Here is a 20,891-nt window from a genome sequence, read left to right on the forward strand (position 1 = left end):
CAGCAACAGTATAAATTCTTACTCTCCTCCACTATCGGGCGATAATCTCTTGATTGTTGCTTGTTTTCTGACAGTCGAGGAAAGGTAATCCACACTTGTTTATCTGAGGTAATAATATGGACACGGTGGCAGGCTTTCTGAGCCCTTAATTCCCTCTTAGAGGTGAAAAGTGATAGATAAACAAAAGGCAATCTGTAGCACTCTCGTTGCTAATTTGCAAGGGTGTCAGAATATTTAAATAGGCGATGGCTGGGAATTATTTGATTGATGCTTTTTAATCTAATACATTCGTAAAGGATGGATTTGGGGAGGTTTTTTTTAAACAAAATGACAAACCTCCCAGGGGAGGGTGACTGAGATCCTCCCCTTGCTCTTCGCACCTACCCACCTCTGAATAGCACATTGGTTTCATCATTTGACTTTCTCGTTGCTGTGAGATGCAGGTGCAGACACGCATATGCTCGTGTGCTTTTCCACATGGTTATATGAGTGCAGACAGCAGTATTATGCAGCATATCTAGGCAGTGGCATTACAGCATTTGTTTCTTTCTCTCTGTGCAGCTGGTGTGAATGACTTGCTGCCGCCTACAAGACCCGAATGACCGCTGTATCAGCCGGAGCTCCTGGTGGACAGCTGCTTCCCTCAGCTGATTGAAACCTGCCGCTCGTCACTGACTTGGAAGGGAAGGAAACGGTCGCAGCTCAGGTCATTATTGTTTTCTGATGCCAGGCACCTTCTTTTCCACATTCGGGAAAGCAAGATATCTGGAGAAGGACTTGCTGCATTTACGGTCCGTGACGGATTCTCAGCAAGACGAGTAAAATAAAGAGAAAAAAAGACATTAATAACAGGGCAAGGGCTATATTATCCTTTGTCTTCCGAACTGGAGTCACACTGAAACGGGCTGGTGATTCTGGAGCTATGAGACTGAGAAGGAAAAACACCGCTTCATTCAGATGTTCCAAGAACTGTGCTGTTTCAGCACAGTGCATTGGTGTGATGTTAACGCTGGTCTTTGGGATCTGGAATGTTAAGGCAGAAGCAGAAGAGGAGTTTCAATCTGTATATGTGTGGAAACCAGGTAGGACCGAAAAAATAAAGGTTCTTAATTATTTCAACACGATAATGCTTTAAACATTGGGGTTACAGTAATTTGCAGTTTTCCCTTTTGAATACTTCTGGGAAGTATTTTGGTATTTTATTGTGGGATGAGACTTGATATATTTAGTATTCTTGTTTATAGACACGTTTGTTTCTGTCCTGTCAGTCGCCTATTTCTCCCACCTACCTGGCATTCCAAGTAGGAGAGTGGGATCTATTGGGATCACAGATTTCTCCATGTCGAGTGACGATCCTATTCTGTGACCAGCCAGCAGGAGGTATATTTCTGCAGAGCTGACAGGGAGTGCTTCATCCCGCAGCCCCGGCAAGTGCCAGCAAAAACATACACATCGAGCAGAGTCAATGATGATCCTGAGTCGGATTTGTTCTCAAAGCATCAGAGTTGGGAGTCCCCACTTGATCGGCGAAGCTGTGTTGCAAATCACCTAGGAAGTGGGTTATGAAGCATTTGCACAACAGGATGTGCGGAGTTAGCAGATCATGATATCAAACTAAAAATCACATGGTAATTTATACATAACGGTGCCATTATACATCTCTCACCTTCATGCAATGTGGCTTCAGTAGAATATTGATGTGATGGTGGTAGTATCATTGAGGAACTCGATCTCCAATCAAACCCTTGATGCACTGAAGACAAAGGGATAACATTTCCAGGGATCCTCCCGATCTCCTGCTGCAACTTTGGCGGAAATCCTAGCAAAATGGCGTAAACAGCGGGAGAACTCAAAGGAAAATTTTACCCCACGTGGACGAAGATCGCCTTTAGTAACGTGTCTCACGCTACTTGATCTTGGTGCCAGAGATTTCTTTTCAATGGTCAGCGTGTGAGGCACATCTGGTAGCATAACTCGGGTCTGTCAACTGCACATTGCATTATAGAGATATCAGTTTGAGACCACTAGTTGTAGTGCAATGGTACCTTAAGGGTAAATTGATCAATCCCGTACTGACAGCTCGTATGCAGCGCAGTTTGAAGAATCGGTTCTTCAGTTTTGTAGCCTTACCTCTGACCACTGCTCCCTTCAAGCACAACTGCGAGTGCGGGATCAGAGAGTTTTGTTAGTACCAGGAACAGGAAGTTGAAGCGGCTGTCACTTTTACACTTTTATAAATTCCTCCTTATTAGTTTGTGTTTTAGTCGTTCACATGACAAGCATTAACCATTGACAATTGCCTTATACCGTGAACAAAAAATCCAGCTGCCACACAGTAGCACAGACTGATCAATTTGCAATTGTAGCGATACCCTGAATTTTTAAACCGTCTACAGCTTGCCAAGAGTTCAATAAGATTTTGATGCTGCCTTTTTTCTGTTGCTGTCATCACTCCAGAACAAAAATCCCACACAGTAGTATGTGCTAAACAAAAAGTTTCTCAAATACGACATAATCACTCCTACTTGATTCAAATCATTGGTGCTTTAACTTAGTAGGTGGTCATAGCATTACAATGCATTGCTATTTTCGTTGCTATTATGAGTTATTCTTCTAAAGCCAGGGCTGAATACTGGATACAACGTCCCAATCTAATGGATGATAAGGATGAGGGTTTGAATTTTAAGTTTGAATTCTGAATTGGGATTTCAACATCAGCATATCGATCTCTGTTAATTGAGGCAAGCTTCCTGTCAGATTTCAGACTTCCTTATTCAATAGGATGTGCCTTTAAGCCAAGAAATGCCAAATTCTGTGTGACTGGGACATCAAAAGTAAAGTGATTGGAGTGAATAGGATAGAGTTTGCAGTGGCACCTAAATAAGCCAAGTCACCACCCCTTTTCCCAACCATTGGAATTTTGATGGAATTGGGCGTGGATATGTAATGCACCAAACAAATGAGGGAAATATTTTATACTACATATGTTCTACCAATTATGTCCTAGCAATTCTGGACTTAAGGAATATCTCTGCGCCAGTGGCATCCAGAGCTGTTAAAAGCCTTAGGGTGGGGGTGGAGATGAGTTAAAGATTTAATGGGATAGCATTACCAAAATTAGCAGAACAAAGAAGTGATGAATTAAAAAAAATACTGTTTCTGACATCATGCACACTCACTCATTCTACAGCAAGGCACTGCAGAAAAATATCTCCTCTCAGCTGAGATGTGCATTCGATCAGCACCATATATGGCACCAGAATATATCCATGTATGCAACCATCTCAATAGCATTTTTGGTCTTTCACTTATATGGCCTTTAATTATGTTATAATACTGCCATAAATGTTAGACTCAATTTATAAATGGTAAACCTACAAAGATACAACATTTTTTGACTTTTAAAGCCATTTATAAGGTTAGTCCAAATGGTTCAATAAAAGGAAAACAGGATGCTGGAAATCTGAAATAAAAACAGAAAGTGCTGGAAATACTCAGCAGGTCTGGCAGTATCTGTGGAGAGAGAAACAGAATTAATGTCAAAAGTAATTGACCAAAAATGTTAACTCTGTTTCTCTCTCCACAGATGCTGCCAGATCTGCTGAGTATTTCCAGCATTTTCTGTTTTTATTTTATTTAGAATGGTTCCTGGGTGGGTCTCCAGATAGAACAGCATCAAACAGTGCACTTATGTAAAACAAAAATAAAATTAAAACTGAAAAATCTGGAAATACTTAGAAGCTCAGGCAGCATCTGTGGAAAAACAGTAGTCAATATTTCAGGCCTTGAGACCATTCCACAGGACTAGGAACCTCAAGGCCTGGAACATTGACTGCTATTTTTTCACAAATACTACCTAACCTGATTGTTTACAGCTTTTTCTGTGTGTACTTTTGTATGTTGATGCTAGTTTTGAGATATTGAATCTCATAAGCTTTGGTGCTAAGTATTTATTAGCATTATGATAAATGTTGTTTATTGCTATATAAAATATAAATATGCCAAGAGATTCCAGATCAAGAGCATGCTCTTTCATTCGTGGTAATAACTTGGCAGCGTAGAGAGCCATTCCCCAGTTTATAGAGTTGTGAAAGTGGTTAGAGGATTCTTTTTCTCCCTATCACTCTGGGGTCAGTCTGAGCCTCCCCATGTCAGAAAGAAAATCCAGGCTGAGGTAGAAATATGTACAGCTTGCAACAGAGGAACGCATGATCAGTTAACTTAGGAACAGCTATCTTGACAGTGGTTTTCACCTGGAACAGTGATAGAGTTGCATTTAAAAAATATATATATTTTTATGGTATAAAGAACTATATAAACCTTACAAAAAAGTATTCTGTTTATTCAAGTATTTCACGTAAGATAAACTTGTTTGTTGATTTATGATTGTGCTTCATCTCACTGGAATTCGTTTGTCTTGCGCAAAGACAGGGGAATGTATGGGGCAGCATGTGAGAGATCACAGTACCCAGTACATACACAAGGGATTGTTATGATCCTTGGGCCACATTATCATTCAAATATTGGATTGTAAAGTTGATCTCTGAATCATAGGTGATGTGAGGTCTGCTTACAGGAGTGATGGGTGATGCTGAACACAAGAGAATATCTAGTACAAATCTGTGAATTTTGGAACAGATACAAACTCCATTATATGGGCTGGAATCAGTGACACATTCATGAGACAAGCTGTAGTTCCATCCCACCCATCAGCTGCCCCAAAAGACTTCCTCTGGAACTTTTGGGTTACTTGTCTTTGCAGCCTCAGGCATATGCTGATGCTCGATAAAATAAAACAATATGTTTCTCCTCTATCCATATGTCCAGAATTCTCCTTATCAAGTCAAATTTTGGTAATTCCAAAGTAATCCAATGTGGTCCAGTTTTGGATTAGTGCTTATCGCCATTGGATAGAGACCCACCACTTGCATAGGTTAAAAAGTTGCCCATCAACTATTTTTTGAACATTTCTGTTTATTTTGGCATATGATAATACTCTGCTTACAGAGGACAAAACAATTAGCAAGGTAAAAAAAATTGTTGTTTTCACTGAATTCAAAACCATGAAAATGTCATAGAGATGGAACAACAATTTCACTTCATTTCACATCTGGTGACAGTGACTGCCTTTCGGCTAATATTCAAGACCAAAAACCTGCTGCATAGAATTCCTTACTCATTAGATGAAGTATTGCATGCAACAGAAATAGATGAACTGTTAAACTGAGAGTAGTTCTATTTTCACTTGGATTGAATCATTTTGCAGCTACATAGAAAACTCAACAAACAAATTACTTACCATAAAGGAAGCTAACCTGAAGAAGGATTTGAATTATTTTTAGATTTTTATTTGACTGTTGAAAAGAAGATCAAACAAATGTCCTGTCACTTGATACTTCTGGTTTATTAGGTAAAATCTATACACTGGAAGATTTCAGAAATATGCTTAAGAACCTAATTGTGGTTGAAGGACATTATTTTCGCTCAAAAATTATGTTTAATCTTTCTGGAACCCCTACTGCACTCATTAAGGTGAGAGATGCCAGTCCTGAAGAGAATAAATTGTTTCCATTTTTTGCATTCTGAGCATTCCAGATCAGATTAGATGCTCCATCTACTTTGTCTCAAAATATTCCATAATACTAATTCCAGAGATATTTCTTGATCCCATTCCATTAATCTAGCATTTTAATTTTCTCTCGTTGGGACTCACTGAATGAAACTGACAATCAGTTTTGGTTGGGGATATTTTTGAGCTAAGGACTCATCCTAACTGAGAATCAAGTTCAGGTTACCCAATTCATTTCACTTAGCACCTCTCAAGCAAATAAAGAGATTTTCATTCAGCAGGTTCCAAAAGGGAAAGATAGCAAGTTAATTTATTTTATTGTGAAGTTGGCCTATCCTTTTACTTTTTATAATTTAGTACTTTTACTTCTTGATCTATCCTTGGTCGGCTCCTCTTCCCCATCTATATTCTACCCCTTGGAAACACATCCGAAGACATATGGCCCAATTTTAACTCTGTGCAAGTTTTGAATGGGTTGAAATCAGACCCATAGGCTGTATTTACCATCCCCTCCCCCCACCCCGACGTCAGGGGTTGTGGCCCAGAAAATATTTCCAGTAGAGGCCCACCACGGACCTCGACACCGGGAAGGCCCCGCCCCATTTTACCGGCGGCGGCTAGGCCTCAAGGTGGTCTCCACCCCCCATCGCTCGGTGACGGAACCTTCATTTAAATAGTCAAATAAATGTTAATGAATAAATAATCACTTACTTCGTCCCGACGGCCGTTCCATGCAGATATTCATGCCGGATGCTGGAATTCCCACGCCTTCGGATCTCAGTTCGAAGATCTGAGGTGTAATACTGGTGGGATGGGGGGAGGAGTGAGATTTTCAGGATGGGAGGTGGGGGGAGGGAGGAAAATTGTTTCTATTGGTTACGGGGATGGTGGGAAGGGGTTGAGGGTCAAAGTTTATGAAGTTCAGGGGGGAAAGTTTGGGATTACAAAAAATGCTCTTTTTGGGGTGAGAGGGCAATTTACATATTGATTACTCATAGGGGAAGAGTTGGGAGAGGGAATTCAAAGTACAATTAAAAGTTTAATTTTATTTTTTGGCCAATGAGACCTTTAAAAATGTAAGTCTCACTGAAGGGCTTGTAGCCCTTTAAAAATAGCACCAGTGCCTGCGCGGTGATGCCAGACGCCATTGCTGTGTATGGTGCACCTGCGGCCTCTACGTCAGTGGCGGCAATCGTTCTGCCTCCTCCATGTTAAAGAGTCGCTGCGCAAAATATCGTGGCTCCCCGGAGCACATCTGATGCGTGTGCCGTGTCGTTCTTGAAGCTCGCCGCTGAGATTGACAGTGAGCTTTAAAAATTCAGCCCATAGAGTCAGGTTCCACATGTATGCTGATGACATCCAGCTCTGCCGTTCCACTACCACTCTCAACATCACCTCCCACCCTCTGCCCCCACCCTCCATCTCCATGCATTTATGCTGTCAGACTGCTTGTCTGAATTCCAATCTTGGTTAAGCCACAATTTTTCTTGGTTGAACATTGGGAAGATGGCAGCCGTTATCTTTGGCTCCTGTCACATTCTCCATGCCCCTGACATCGATTGCATTCCTGTCCTGGACCACTGCCCCAAGTTGAACCAGAAAGTTTGTAACATCAGCATCCTACTCAACTCCAGAATGAGCTTCCAACCCTACATCACCTCCACATCATCTGTCTCCACCAACTGCTGCTGAAAGTCTCACTGAAGACTTTGTCTCTTCCAGACTCAACTATTGCAGTGTACTCCTCACCAGCCTTCCATCATCTAAGCTCTTCAAACACTCACTCATCCTAAACTCTGCTGCCTGAAGCCTATCCCACACTGAGTCCAGTTCACCCATTATCCTTGTCCATGTTCCAGTCCCTGAGTGCCTCATTAAAATTCTCATTCTCATATTTAAACCTTTTTATGGCCTCACCATGTCCTATCTCTGTAACCTCCTTCAGTCTTGCAATGACTGTCCCCCACATCCACTCTTCCACTACTTTGCTGCATCTCCAGCCTCTTGTGCATCCCTCCGTCTCTTTGCCCCATCATTGGCAGCTATGCCTGCAAGTGTCTCAGCCTCACACTCTGCAATTCCTTCCCTAAACCCTTCCACCTCTCCACTTTCCTTTCCACCAAGACCCTCTTCAAAATCCACCTCTTTGAACAAGCATTTGATCAACCCTCTTAATAACTCCTTTGGCTTGGTGCCTGTTTCTGATTATGGCTACTAAGTGTCTTTGGATACTATTCTACAATAAAAATACTATAACCAGAACAGGAACAACTTGTATTTATATGGTGCCTTTAACATAGTAAATCATCCGCAGGCACTTCATGGAAGTGCTATCAAAAACAATTTGACACCGAGCCACATAAGGAGATATTAGGATAGGTGACCAAAAATATGGTCAATGAGGTAAGTTTTAAGGAGCGTATTGAAGAGGAGAGAGAAGTAGAAAGGCGGAAGGTTTTAGGGAGGGAATTCCAGAGCTTAGGGTCCGGGCAGCTGGAACATTTGCCAATGGTAGAGTGATGAAAAGTAGGATGTGTAAGAGGCCAAAATTGGGGGAGCACAGATATCTCAGAGGATTGTAAAGCTGGAGGAGGTTACAGAGATAGGGAAGGGTGAGGCCCTGGAGGGATTTGAAAACATGGAGGAGAATTTTAAAATTAAGATGATGCCAAATGCAAGTTTTAGGAAAGTACATTTTGAAAACCTATTTTTGTGCTGGTGTTTCCTCTTTTGCTTCTTTTTAACTGTTCATTATGGATGTAAATCTTATTTGTTGGATGGTATTCATATTTTGCAATGTTCTTGGTAGCACAAATAAGCGACTACTCCTCAGCTGCATCTGAAAACTGGAAATAGAACCGACTGTAGCTACGACAGTGTTTTCGGAATTTAGCCGAAAGTAAGAGCTAATTTTCTTTGCTGTGTTAACTGAGGCACAGTGTGGCTTTCGTGCAGAGAGATCGACCGTTGACATGCTGTTCTCCCTTCGTCAGATACAGGAGAAATGCCGCGAACAACAGATGCCCCTCTACATTGCTTTCATTGATCTCACCAAAGCCTTTGACCTCGTCAGCAGATGTGGTCTCTTCAGACTACTAGAAAAGATTGGATGTCCACCAAAGCTACTAAGTATCATCACCTCATTCCTTGACAATATGAAAGGCACAATTCAACATGGTGGCTCCTCATCAGACCCCTTTCCTTTCCTGAGTGGCGTGAAACAGGGCTGTGTTCTCGCACCCACACTTTTTGGGATTTTCTTCTCCCTGCTGCTTTCACATGCGTTCAAGTCCTCTGAAGAAGGAATTTTCCTCCACACAAGATCAGGGGGCAGGTTGTTCAACCTTGCCCGTCTAAGAGCAAAGTCCAATGTACGGAAAGTCCTCATCAGGGAACTCCTCTTTGCTGACGATGCTGCTTTAACATCTCACACTGAAGAGTGCCTGCAGAGTCTCATCGACAGGTTTGCGGCTGCCTGCAATGAATTTGGCCTAACCATCAGCCTCAAGAAAACGAAGATCATGGGGCAGGACATCAGAAATGCTCCATCCATCAATATTGGCGACCACGCTCTGGAAGTGGTTCAAGAGTTCACCTACCTAGGCTCAACTATCACCAGTAACCTATCTCTAGATGCAGAAATCAACAAGCGCATGGGAAAGGCTTCCACTGTTATGTCCAGACTGGCCAACAGAGTGTGGAAGATGGCGCACTGACACGGAACACAAAAGTGTCCTCAGTACCTTGCTCTATGGCAGCGAGGCCTGGACAACGTATGTCAGCCAAGAGCAACGTCTCAATTCATTCCATCTTCGCTGCCTCCGGAGAATACTTGGCATCAGGTGGCAGGACCGTATCTCCAACACAGAAGTCCTCGAGGCGGCCAACATCCCCAGCTTATACACGCTACTGAGTCGGCGGCGCTTGAGATGGCTTGGCCATGTGAGCCGCATGGAAGATGGCAGGTTCCCCAAAGACACATTGTACAGCGAGCTCGCCACTGGTATCAGACCAACCGACCATCCATGTCTCCGCTTTAAAGACGTCTGCAAACGTGACATGAAGTCCTGTGACACTGATCACAAGTCGTGGGAGTCAGTTGCCAGCGTTCGCCAGAGCTGCGGGCAGCCATAAAGGCAGGGCTAAAGTGTGGCGAGTCGAAGAGACTTAGCAGTTGGCAGGAAAAAAGACAGGGGCGAAGGGGAGAGCCAACTGTGTAACAGCCCCGACAAACAAATTTTTCTGCAGCACCTGTGGAAGAGCCTGTCACTCTAGAATTGGCCTTTATAGCCACTCCAGGCGCTGCTCCACAAACCACAGACCACCTCCAGGCGCTTATCCATTGTCTCTCGAGATAAGGAGGCCAAAGAAGTTAACATTAACTAATTAGAAGTGTTAACAACTTGATTTGCAGTCACTACATATCCAGGAAAGAACAACTGATCCTAAGCAGACCAGAACATCTCTTCTGTACTTTATCATTAATATGTTGCCAGAATTCCACCAAGTTAGAATTTCCAATTTTATGCATTTGAATTTCCTTACATTATATTAGTTTGAGCAGTTCTGGTTCACTAATTCAGGCAGACTTTAATTTCAATTAGATTTAGAATTTAATTACATTTAAGCAAAATTCCATCACTCAAATGAAGAAGGGGTGTACATGATTTTGAAATCCAGGACAACAATCCTCATGAAACAAATCACAGTCTTTCATTTCAATTTAGTGATACAGGTAGGGGCAGGTCTGATGTGGACAGCAATGTGGATTTGGCTTCAGGGGTACTTCAATGAATTTATGTTCCTGGTGTTGAGCCTTGCAGGCTTGGGAGTGCATATTAAGAATTTAACCAGGCACCCCTTTCCCATGAATCTCCATTCCTTTATAAAGGATAGGAAATTGTTGGAGAGGAAAGGTGAGGAAGGTGCACACCTGAATTCTTGAAACCTGTTCCCAGCAGGCAAGACTCCTTGTCAGGAATATGAACTCAAAGTTACGCCTCATAAATCAGATCTTTGATTGCCTTTATAAAAATCTTACATAAAAAAATCTGTTAGTATTCAAACTGTCAAAAATCATCAAGCACTCCAGCAGAATCAGTGATAGCTTTTGACACATATAATGATGAATATGCTAACCAACATGGCATTTCTTAACATAGTCATAACTTATTATTTTACCGGTGACATATTGTCATACGTTCTAAAACGCTGCTTTAGAGTTTTAATTGGTAGTTTGTTAAATTCCTATAATATTGAATGGAGGTCAAGGCAAAATATTTAAGTATATACTAAAATTTGTGCTTAGAAATGTTGATTTAAAGCAGAATTTGTTCACGTAAGCCTAGAAACTAGGGTTGCCAATATTAGCCAAAGCATACTTAACATGTTTGTGTGATATTTTTGTCTGCTATTTTAGTAGTATTAACCCATTTTATATAAACAGGTTAATGTATGCATTAAAATATTGGACGAAAGAATGTCAAATGAATGTACTAAATATTCGTTGCTAAAATCAGCAACTGTAATTTATAGGTTATACAATTGATCTTAGCTATGATTAGATATGATAGACTGTGATGGACAATGTTTGATATTAAAAAGGACTTGAATGGTCTTCATATTTGCATTACATTTCTACATGGGATTATTAAGTTTAATCTAAAAAAGGAAGCATCTGCTGAAAATCACATCAAATATATCAACTTAAAGAAAGAACAGTAAAACATGAAGATAAGTCATAAATTATTCTTTCACCTTTGTGAATAGAATTTGTTATGTTCATGTTTTTTATTTGCTCCCACTACCATCCTACTCCCCTCCTTTCTGCTTTGGACAGATTGGACAAAATGAACTCACTCATTCAGTCAATCGTTCAGTTCTTCCCATCTACTGGTGGACTTTACCTTTAGAAGTGAGCACCATCTTCTGTATTAAGCCTTCTTTATTCCATCTTCCCCATTGATCAATCTGTCTAAGTCCTCTTCAATGTCAACCAAACAGAACATTCATTTTGGCACTGGAAATTCACTGACACAAAATAACAAACTGTACAGTGCTCTCGTGTCATTTTGTTGAATTACATCAAGTGCATTATTGCAGTGATCCTAGCTGACAACAATTAGAAAGGCCACACAGACTGAGAAGGGAATTGTTTGGACAGGAATATATTTGGGTTTAAGAGAAAGCATTGCCAGAGCTAAGAGGAACTGGAGAAGATTGACAGACAGTCATTTTGTTAGCATTAAGTAGTATTTAGAGACCACAAGGAGTTACTAATTAGTATTCTGTGCAGATATGAATGCTGAATCAGTGGATTTACAGCTTACAGTTTACACATGCAACCTTGTATACCACTTGGGTGAAAGGTCAACAGCACAATGATTCCATTATGCTGACTGTCTTTGTAAGCCAGTTTTCTATTATTTAAAATTAACGTTTTATCAGTCTTTATTTTATTAATAATGAATGCTTCTTTCAATACCAACAAAGCTTGTCTGCTCTCAGATTGGTATCTACACAATATGCCTGTCAGGCAGATGATAATCCTCATTTGTGTTGTGGTGTATGCTCTTTGATTAACCTTTCATAATTTTTTAAAGAATTATTTACACATAACTATTGTCTGCTAGTGATAAAACTGCACTATTGGATCTAATTTTCATGTCTGTGTGTCAGGATCGAGGTCAGGTAGCAGTGATAGCAGGGTACCTCAGAGAGACTGTCACAGCAAAGAGACTAACAATGTAGTGAGGGGAGGATGTAACTGGGAGAAGATAGCTAGGAAAATATTGGCTTGTTCTGAGAGTGAAATGCTCCATTATTTAATTGTCCAATAATGTTATCTAATTATGGTACAACACTTTCTGATTTTAAAGAAAAAAGTTGGGTGAACTTTTAAGTCAATTCAAAAACCATCAGGAATCGCTTCACCATAGTAATTCCCTAAATATCCATGATACTGCAATGAGACTAATACAGCTGAAATAATTTCCAGTTGGAAATATGCTGCATATTCTTTGGAACGTCAGATTAAAAATAAAGAAAAGGGGAAAAAAAGCTTACATTTATGTAGCACTTTATCTCAGAAATAGTTCATAGCACCTCACATTGAATGAATCACCTTGCAGTGTAATTGCTATGCAGGTAAACCTGACAGCATTTTGCTTACAGCAAGAGTTCATAAAATGAAATGAGATGAGTTAATCAATTTTTGGTGGTATTAATTGAGGGAAAAATATTGACCAGGTCGGCAGAAAACTCTCTGCATTTTCTTTGAAAAGTGGCGTGGGATATTTATCATCTACCTGAGCCATCTAAATAGGCTGAGTAAGACTTGGTTCAACATCACCTCAAACATAACTTACTAGGGCATTATAGGGTCAGCCTGGAATATATATTTGACTCCTGGAATGAAGATCACAGACAACAATTCACACCCCACATCCTTCTGACTCAGAGATGAGAGTGTGACCAATTCAGCCAAGATGACAGAAGTATCAAAATTAACATTATGATGGCCTGTGCTTATTTCTCAAGCAATACAATTAGAGTTGAACATTTGGACAAATATGTTTCTTAAGTGTACAGACGTTTCCTGTCACCTTAGTGTTTTTTATTTAGAGATACAGCACTGAAACAGGCCCTTCGGCCCACCGAGTCTGTGCCGACCAACAACCACCCATTTATACTAATCCCATATTCCCTACCACATCCCCACCATTCTACACTAGGTGCAATTTACAATGGCCAATTTACCTATCAACCTGCAAGTCTTTGGCTGTGGGAGGAAACCAGAGCACCCGGCAGAAACCTACATAGTCACAGGGAAAACTTGCAAACTCCGTACAGGCAGTACCCAGAACTGAACCCGGGTCGCTGGAGCTGTGAGGCTGCGGTGCTAACCACTGCGCCACTGTGCCGCCCATTTTCTCATTTTACATTTTAAAAACCACTACATGCTTCATTTGTTTCACATGAACTGTGATCAGACACCTGTAATAGGTTTGTCACTGACTGCTACAAGCCAATATACTTTACCAGACAGAGGCACAAGCTGTTTGATTTTGATCATACTGAAAAACAACCATTGGTGGCAGTTTGATTCACTGACTGGTCAAAAAAATAATTTTTTTTTTCAATTGAAATGTTTGTACATGAAGATTAGCCAATGAGATATTAGGGCTAACATCTTTGAAATTGATGAACTATGAACCAAATTGTAAAAGAAAAGTCTTGCAGGGTTAGTAAGATAACAGATGTCTTTATGGACACTATCCTGACGTCACACAGCCAAACCGGCTATGTGATACCAGGAAATTTGGACCATGCAAGTCCAGCTCACGAGTTTGTGCATCACTCCACAAAGCCATGCACTCCACTCCATGCAGCCTAAGATGGGACCTGAACCTGTGCTAATTAAAGGGTCACTCCACAAATTATAGGTGAGTTGTTTTTTCATTAAGTTTTACTTAGGCAGAGTTGGTGGAAGCACTGTGCTGGGCTCTTGGGTGTGATTTTTGCCAGCTTCTGAATAAAGGAGGGAAGAGGACTACCTGACCAGGGTATGGGGGCAGTAGTTGTAGTACCTCGTGGTCTGCAACATGACCTGGAAATGGAACAGAGGAGGTAGAAAGGGTGAGGGAGGAGCAGGAGAAGAAACAGATGAAGGCAGGGAGGAGACATCTTGGACCCAGTGTATGTGAACAGATTGTGAGAGAGTGAATTGAGGGACTCCGTTTCAAGTTCAACAACTTCACCATCCTAACATGGAGCCACCATTCACCACTGTCACATCCATTTCACATTCCCCATCACAATGTCTCCTTGGCCAACATTGAATAATAAAAACCACCATCAAAAACCTTCACAGGCTATCTTTATTGAACAACATATCCAATTATGCAAACAACAATGAACTATTCGCCCTTGTGCATTCCCTTATTGCCTGTCTTGCGGGTGCCCTTGCCTGGCCTAGTGCTCCTACAATGTGCTATCCCAATGACTGCCATGGCTGGTGAAAAGCTGCCGACTTTCAGTGGTGGAAAACGCAAATGGCCTCGCAGAACCCTCTCGAGCATCTTTGGGCCTTGAGAGACTAACTTTAGACAGCACTACAGTGTGGACTGACTGGTTGAAAGGCAACAGCAAGGGCACTGGTGGAGTGGCAGTGGTGGGAGCATGAGAACAGCAGGTTCTTCCTCCATGGAGCCACTGGCATTCCCACGGGGTGGGACCTCAGCAATCCTAATAATCTGCTAGAGGACAGATTACTGGACTGCTGTGAGAACCTGCATGCCCCTTCGTTCACTGACATTCACACCCATGATGGAAGAGTCTGAACGTGCATGGCAGATACCATGGATCTCCGCTTTCACTGCAGCACTGAGTCGTTGATAGGATTCTGCCTGTGCTGCAATGTAAGCTGAGACATCGGCCACTAGACTCTGCATCATGGGTCAGTCTGCCAGTGCTGTCATGAGGTTGGCCACTGCTTTCATGTTGGAAAGGATGAGCTTCAGGCTCTGCGCGATACCCCGTGCTATGTTGGAGTCGGACCTCTCCATGTTCCTAGACAGTGACAGGAGGCTGTCTGGCAGGCCTGCCAATGCCCCAAGAATCTTGGTGTGCTTCTCAATCAGCATTCTCCTGTATGCCACCCCATCGAAGTCCTCTGTAGCAAAACTCATCTGCGACCTCACCCTTCGGGGAGCTAAACACAAGCTACCCTTTCCCCGGCCTGGATTCAGACCACTTGTGCCCAGTGACTAAACACATGCAGATTCTGACTGTATACTAGCCCCTAAAGTACGCAGAGTGCCAGTATCTGAGCTGGTGGCTGGTAGTGTCAGTTCAAGTGATGGTGGCACCTCATCAGTGTCATGGGAGTGCTCTTCCTCTTCCTGGCTCCAGTGAAGCTGTGCAAGTGGTAGGTCTTGGGTATCTGAAAGCATACAAGCAGAAGGGTAATGGAAGGGTTGGTGGGAGGAAAGCAGGAGTTCCACGATGACACCATCTGAAGCTTCCACTTGATGACACATCTCAAGTTGAATGTGAGGAGGGTGTTCGGAAGGGGCATAAGTCAGTCACTTACCTCTGCGTACTAGCCTCTGCAGCTCCAGATGCCATGAGTTTAGTCACCTCTTGGGTCCATGATCTTGAGCACCATCTCCACGAGGGGGCTCAGGGAATGGAGTTGTACAGATCCCCTCCAGTTCTCTGGGTCTCCCACATATTGTGCAACCTTCCCCTGCACGAGAGAGGGCCAATTGTCAGTGATTATGTGGCACTATGTTTGGGTGATGTGCCTGCCATAGCTGAATAGCTGGAGGTCTGTGGAGGCAGCGAGAGGTGGATGTGATGCTGACAGCATTAGTAAGTGTGTATGGGCGAGGTACAATATGTGAATGTTAGGGTAAGTATGTATTCTGATACCGTCATCACATAGAGTAATTGGTTGAATGATTTTAAGATTGCATGTGAAATATATTATGACATTTGGAGGAAATCATGATGGAAATAGATAACAGTTGCAATGATAAAATCATTATTAGAGAAACCACACCAGCAATATAACTGCAGTTTCTCTTTTCATTTTACATATTTCTTCACAGATTATCCAATATGCACCTCAAGGAGTTGAGAACTGGGACTTAAACAGCATCACATATCTATGAACTAACAGTTATCTTGTATTCTAGACCTGTGACAGCATCTTAATTGGAAGAGTCTTTCATTTTATAGGAAACAGTTTGATGCAGTTAGACATAGCTTCTTGATCATTCCAGAGATTTAACTTTCAGATCCTTGAGGCATACGTGTTGGATCCTGGGGCATTGTGTGATATTGACAGAAGAAAGGCTAACTTCTGCAGTGGCCTGCTGGTAAAAGATAGGTTTCAGCACCTATAATAGTGTGCAGATGAACTTGTGAGCAGCAGCAGATTGGGTGAAAATCATCACAAAGATGATGTAATTCCACCTGTAGCTGACCTGCAAGTTGAGTCTATCAGCAGTGAAGTGGGGTGATCTTGTAGGTGACCAACTGTTAGCTCACATCATCGAACTGACACAATCTGAAGATAGCAGGAGTACAAAACTAGAAACTTAAAGCTGTACCTTCTGTTCTGCAGTTAGTTATTATATTATACTATCTAATAGAGATGTCCAAGTAGATGGCAAACTTACTTTACCTTTGTTCCCAGGATAACTCTAATTGCACTCATTCAGCTACTATTTGTCAGTACTTAGTTGCCAGTATAACAAGTATGATTCTTCCTAAATTATTCTTGCTAAATTTTAATATGACAATGGACATTAAAAGTGACAGTTCAACTTGGTATCAAAGTACTGCCTTACAGAGAGGTAGAACATGCTTTTGTTGTGACATTTTGAGTTCCATATCTTGACTATGCCATCTGGGAAAAGTATAGAGTTGAAGTTAGACTCTTCCCTACAGGGTTAGAGAGACAGTAAGCAGCCAAATCACCCAGGACCTTTCTCACACACCTCTTTGCAGCTAGTTTAGTCATAATATTGGCATATACCTAGAAACAGATGGCTTGCTTGTCCTCTTTGCCAGGGATTGGTGCTTGACATGTGGGACCAAAAAGGATGGAAGGAAAAATGCATTTAAAATGAGGTCAAGCAAATCAGCTCTGCTGCTTTCTGCCACTTGACATTACTGGTCCCCCTAGTAACACCACACAATAGGGATTCTTAACATGTACCAAAGGCAACTTGAGGCACTCATGAGTTATAGTACTAAATTATTATTTTATGAAATTATGCACATATGGTTTTAATTAGACATCAGGATTCTGTTTTCAAAACTTCTGTGTTTTTGTGCAGTTGCAGTTATGTTAAACCATTGAGCATTGAACTGTAATCCCACTAGGTCTCTTAGTTTCTTTTTGTTATGATCAGGTGAGGAGGGGTCGAAGGGCTCCCCTCTTTTCCCCTCCTTGTTTGACCACAACAGGTTCATTTTTTTTAAGTGGACATACTTGCCAATTCAGTGAGTGCTTACCTGTTTACACATCGTGATCATAAGAAGAGCCAATCGGATAGGTTTTCTCGAGTTTAACAAAGAAAGGTTAGCTTTATTGTACTTAAACCTATCTAAGTAAAATAATAAAACACGCTCCAACTCTCTCTCTCTCCCTCACGCACACACGCACACACACACACACACACAAATAGGTTAGAGTGGGGAAGGTCAAATTAGATTCCAGTGAAATAAAAGGGGTATACAGTCTGTGGAGGTTGGTGACTTGGCTGGTTTCAGGCTGAATTCAGTTGTCCTGAGGCTTCTGGTTTGAAGATTGGACAGCTGATTCAGTGGTTCTCCGGGAAGCAGAAATGTGGCTGATTTCCTTCAAGGGGGTCTCTGTCTGAGCTTCCTGGAATTTCCTCCAAACTCACTAGTTCCACTCTCAGGCTTATGTAATTAAGCACAGTGAACATCGATCAGTGAACGGACTAACACAATCAAACGCAGATCAATTAAGCCATTGAACACTAGAGTCTACAGCAGTGAACATGCCTCAGTGGTCACAGTCAGCAGGCAGAGTTTGAAGCTTGCAAGTTTTGAGTGGATCATCTCCACCAGATATTCAGATTTCCATTCAGTGGATTAAAAAATCATCATTCGACATAGCACGTTTTTGTGACCCTGTGGTGTAAAATTGTTTGCTGTGTCAATCCAGTTCTTTGTGGCTGCAAGAGTGTAGCAGAAAACAGTCTGTAATCTGACAGTCATGTGCAATGAATTAGAAGTCTTACACAGCCGTCACAAGAAAAGTTAATAAAGTAGGAAATGTTCTTCTGAGGCTGGCACATGACCATGCTCAGTGAGGGAAGTATTAAATGGATTTGTGCTCCTGAATTGCTCATAAAAGCTCACGATAGGTGATGCTTTACAGTGAGAGTGTGAATTTGTAAAGATCGACCCTTTATTCCATCTACTAGTATTGTACCTACCCCACATGGACTGCAGCAGTTCAAAAAGGTGGCTCACTACCAACCTTCTCAAGGGCAATTAGGGATAGGCAACAAATGCTGTCCTAGCCAGCGACACCCACATCCCATGAACGAACATTAAAAAAAACTTGAACTTGGATGGTTTGAGGCTGATTCTGGAGAGTTGACTTTATGAAATCATATGCTCAGTAATTTCAATGGACGGAAAATTATTGAGAATATGGGGCAGGATTTTCAGGACCATACCGTCGGGCACAAATGGGAGTCAGAGCCCACACTGTGTAGGGAGCAGTCACTCACCTGTGATTTTCCTTGAATTGGCCAACTGGCCAAAGCAGGAGAACCAATAGGAGTCCCTGCACCACTGAAGAAGCAGCGAGATGCCATGGCAGGTAAGTGACGGAGAGGGTGCCCCAAGATGGATGTGTTTTCCCTCCCCTCCTCTTTCAGTATTCCAAAGGAACCAGTCCCTCCACGACATCCTGTCTGCTCCTCAATCACTCCCAACACCCCGTCCCCTTCCCATAGCACCTTTCCATGCAAGTGTGGGAGATGCAACACCTGCCCTTTTAACTCCTCGCATCTCACCGTCCAAGGCCCCAAACACACCTTCCAGGTGAAACAGCTGTTATGGTCAAGTGAGGAGGAATCAAAGGGTTTCCCTCTTTATCCTCTCCATGTTTGACTACAACAGGCTTAATTCTTTCTTGAAGTGGATTTACTGGCCAATTCAGCAGGCATTTGATTACTTGCTTGCTATGATCATAACAAGAACCAATTGGATAGATTTTCTTGAGTTTAACAAAGAAAGAGATTAACTTTATTGTACCTAAACCAAACTAATAAAAATAATATACTATGTGCCAACTTTCACTCACACACACACACCCTGGAGGTTTACACACACAAGTAGGTTACAAAGTGGGGAAAGGTAGATTGGTTGAGTTAGAGTCCATAAAAAGGGATATACAGTCTGTGACATTTGGTGATTCAGCTGGCTGAATTCGGTGGTCCTGAGGCTTTTAGTTTGAAGAGGTAGATGACTGGTTCAGTGGGTCTCTTTGAAGACAGCAATGTGGATGATTTCCTCTAATGGGGTTTCTGATTGTAGCTGGAGTGTACAAAGATGGTCAGTCAACAGGCAGGATTTGAAAGCTTTCAAGCTGGAATGGAGAGAGAGAGAGAGAGAGACCCCCACTTGTGTTTGCACATGTCAGAGTCCAGTTGCTTCTTCTTTGCTGCAGAGAGATCACCTGCTTAAAACCACAGATGGGGAGGAGCTTGTCACATGACAATCACTCAGTGATTCAAACAAAGCAGTTAGCTGTATTTCTCTGCTTGCTGAAACAACAGGTAGTTCCTTTAATCTTCCTGGGTCTTGGTTCTTGCTGGGAAATGCAGCCATTTCATCCCGCTCCTCACAGTCCTTTGAAATTTAGGATACAGTGTTGCAAATTAGGTGGTCATCTTAAGCTGCTAACAAAGTCATCTTTTTTGAATTGTCTTTTTCAAAAAAAATACAAATTCAGATCCCCAATCAGTGGATTAAAGAAAATTATCATTCAACAAAGCACATCGGCATAACACTGTTATTTACGTGTACTTCTTTCAATTTCATATTAGAACATAAAAACATAAGAACTAGGAGTAGGAGTAGGCAATTCAGCCCCACGAGCTTGCTCCGCCATTCAATATGATCATGGCTGATCTCATCTTGGCCTCAACTCCACTTTCCTGCCCGTTCTCCATAACCCTTCAACCCATTACTAATTAAAAATCTGTCTATCTCCTCCTTAAATTTACCCAATGTCCCGGCATCCACCGCAGTCTGGGGTAGTAAATTCCACAGATTCACGACCCTTTGAGAGAAGTAATTTCTCCTCATCTCTGTTTTAAAACTGCTACCCCTTATCCTAAAACTATGACCTCTCGTTCTAGATTGCCCCACAAGAGGAAACATCCTCTCTATGTCTACTTTGTCAATCCTCTTAATCATCTGATATACCTCAATTAGATCTCCTCTCATTCTTCAAAACTCCAGACAGTAAAGGCCTAAACTGCTCAATCTCACTTCATAAGACAAGCCTCCCATCTCTGGAATCAATCTAGTGAACCTCCTCTGAACTGCCTCCAATGCAACTACATCCTTTCTCAAGTAAGGGGACCAAAACTGTACACAATACTCCAGTTGCGGTCTCACCAATGCCTTGTACAGTTGCAGCAACACTTCCCTACTTTTATACTTTATTCCTTTAGCAATAAATGCCAAAATTCCATTTGCCTTCCTTATCACCTGCTGTACCTGCAAACTAGTTTTCTGCGATTCATGCACGAGGACACCC

General features: G+C 41.9%; 1 protein-coding gene across 1 annotated transcript in view; it reads left to right on the forward strand.

Moving 5' to 3' along the window:
* The first annotated feature begins 676 nt into the window (after positions 1 to 676).
* thsd7aa (thrombospondin, type I, domain containing 7Aa) overlaps positions 677 to 20,891 on the forward strand; it is a 543,974-nt gene continuing 523,759 nt past the window's right edge. Inside the window, exon 1 of the mRNA XM_068051191.1 lies at positions 677 to 1,082. Coding sequence (XP_067907292.1) covers positions 923 to 1,082 — 160 coding nt within the window. The 5' untranslated portion in view covers positions 677 to 922. The remainder of the gene's footprint in view (positions 1,083 to 20,891) is intronic.

The sequence above is a fragment of the Heterodontus francisci genome, chromosome 2 (genome assembly GCF_036365525.1).
Source record: "Heterodontus francisci isolate sHetFra1 chromosome 2, sHetFra1.hap1, whole genome shotgun sequence".
NCBI classification, from domain to species: domain Eukaryota; kingdom Metazoa; phylum Chordata; class Chondrichthyes; order Heterodontiformes; family Heterodontidae; genus Heterodontus; species Heterodontus francisci.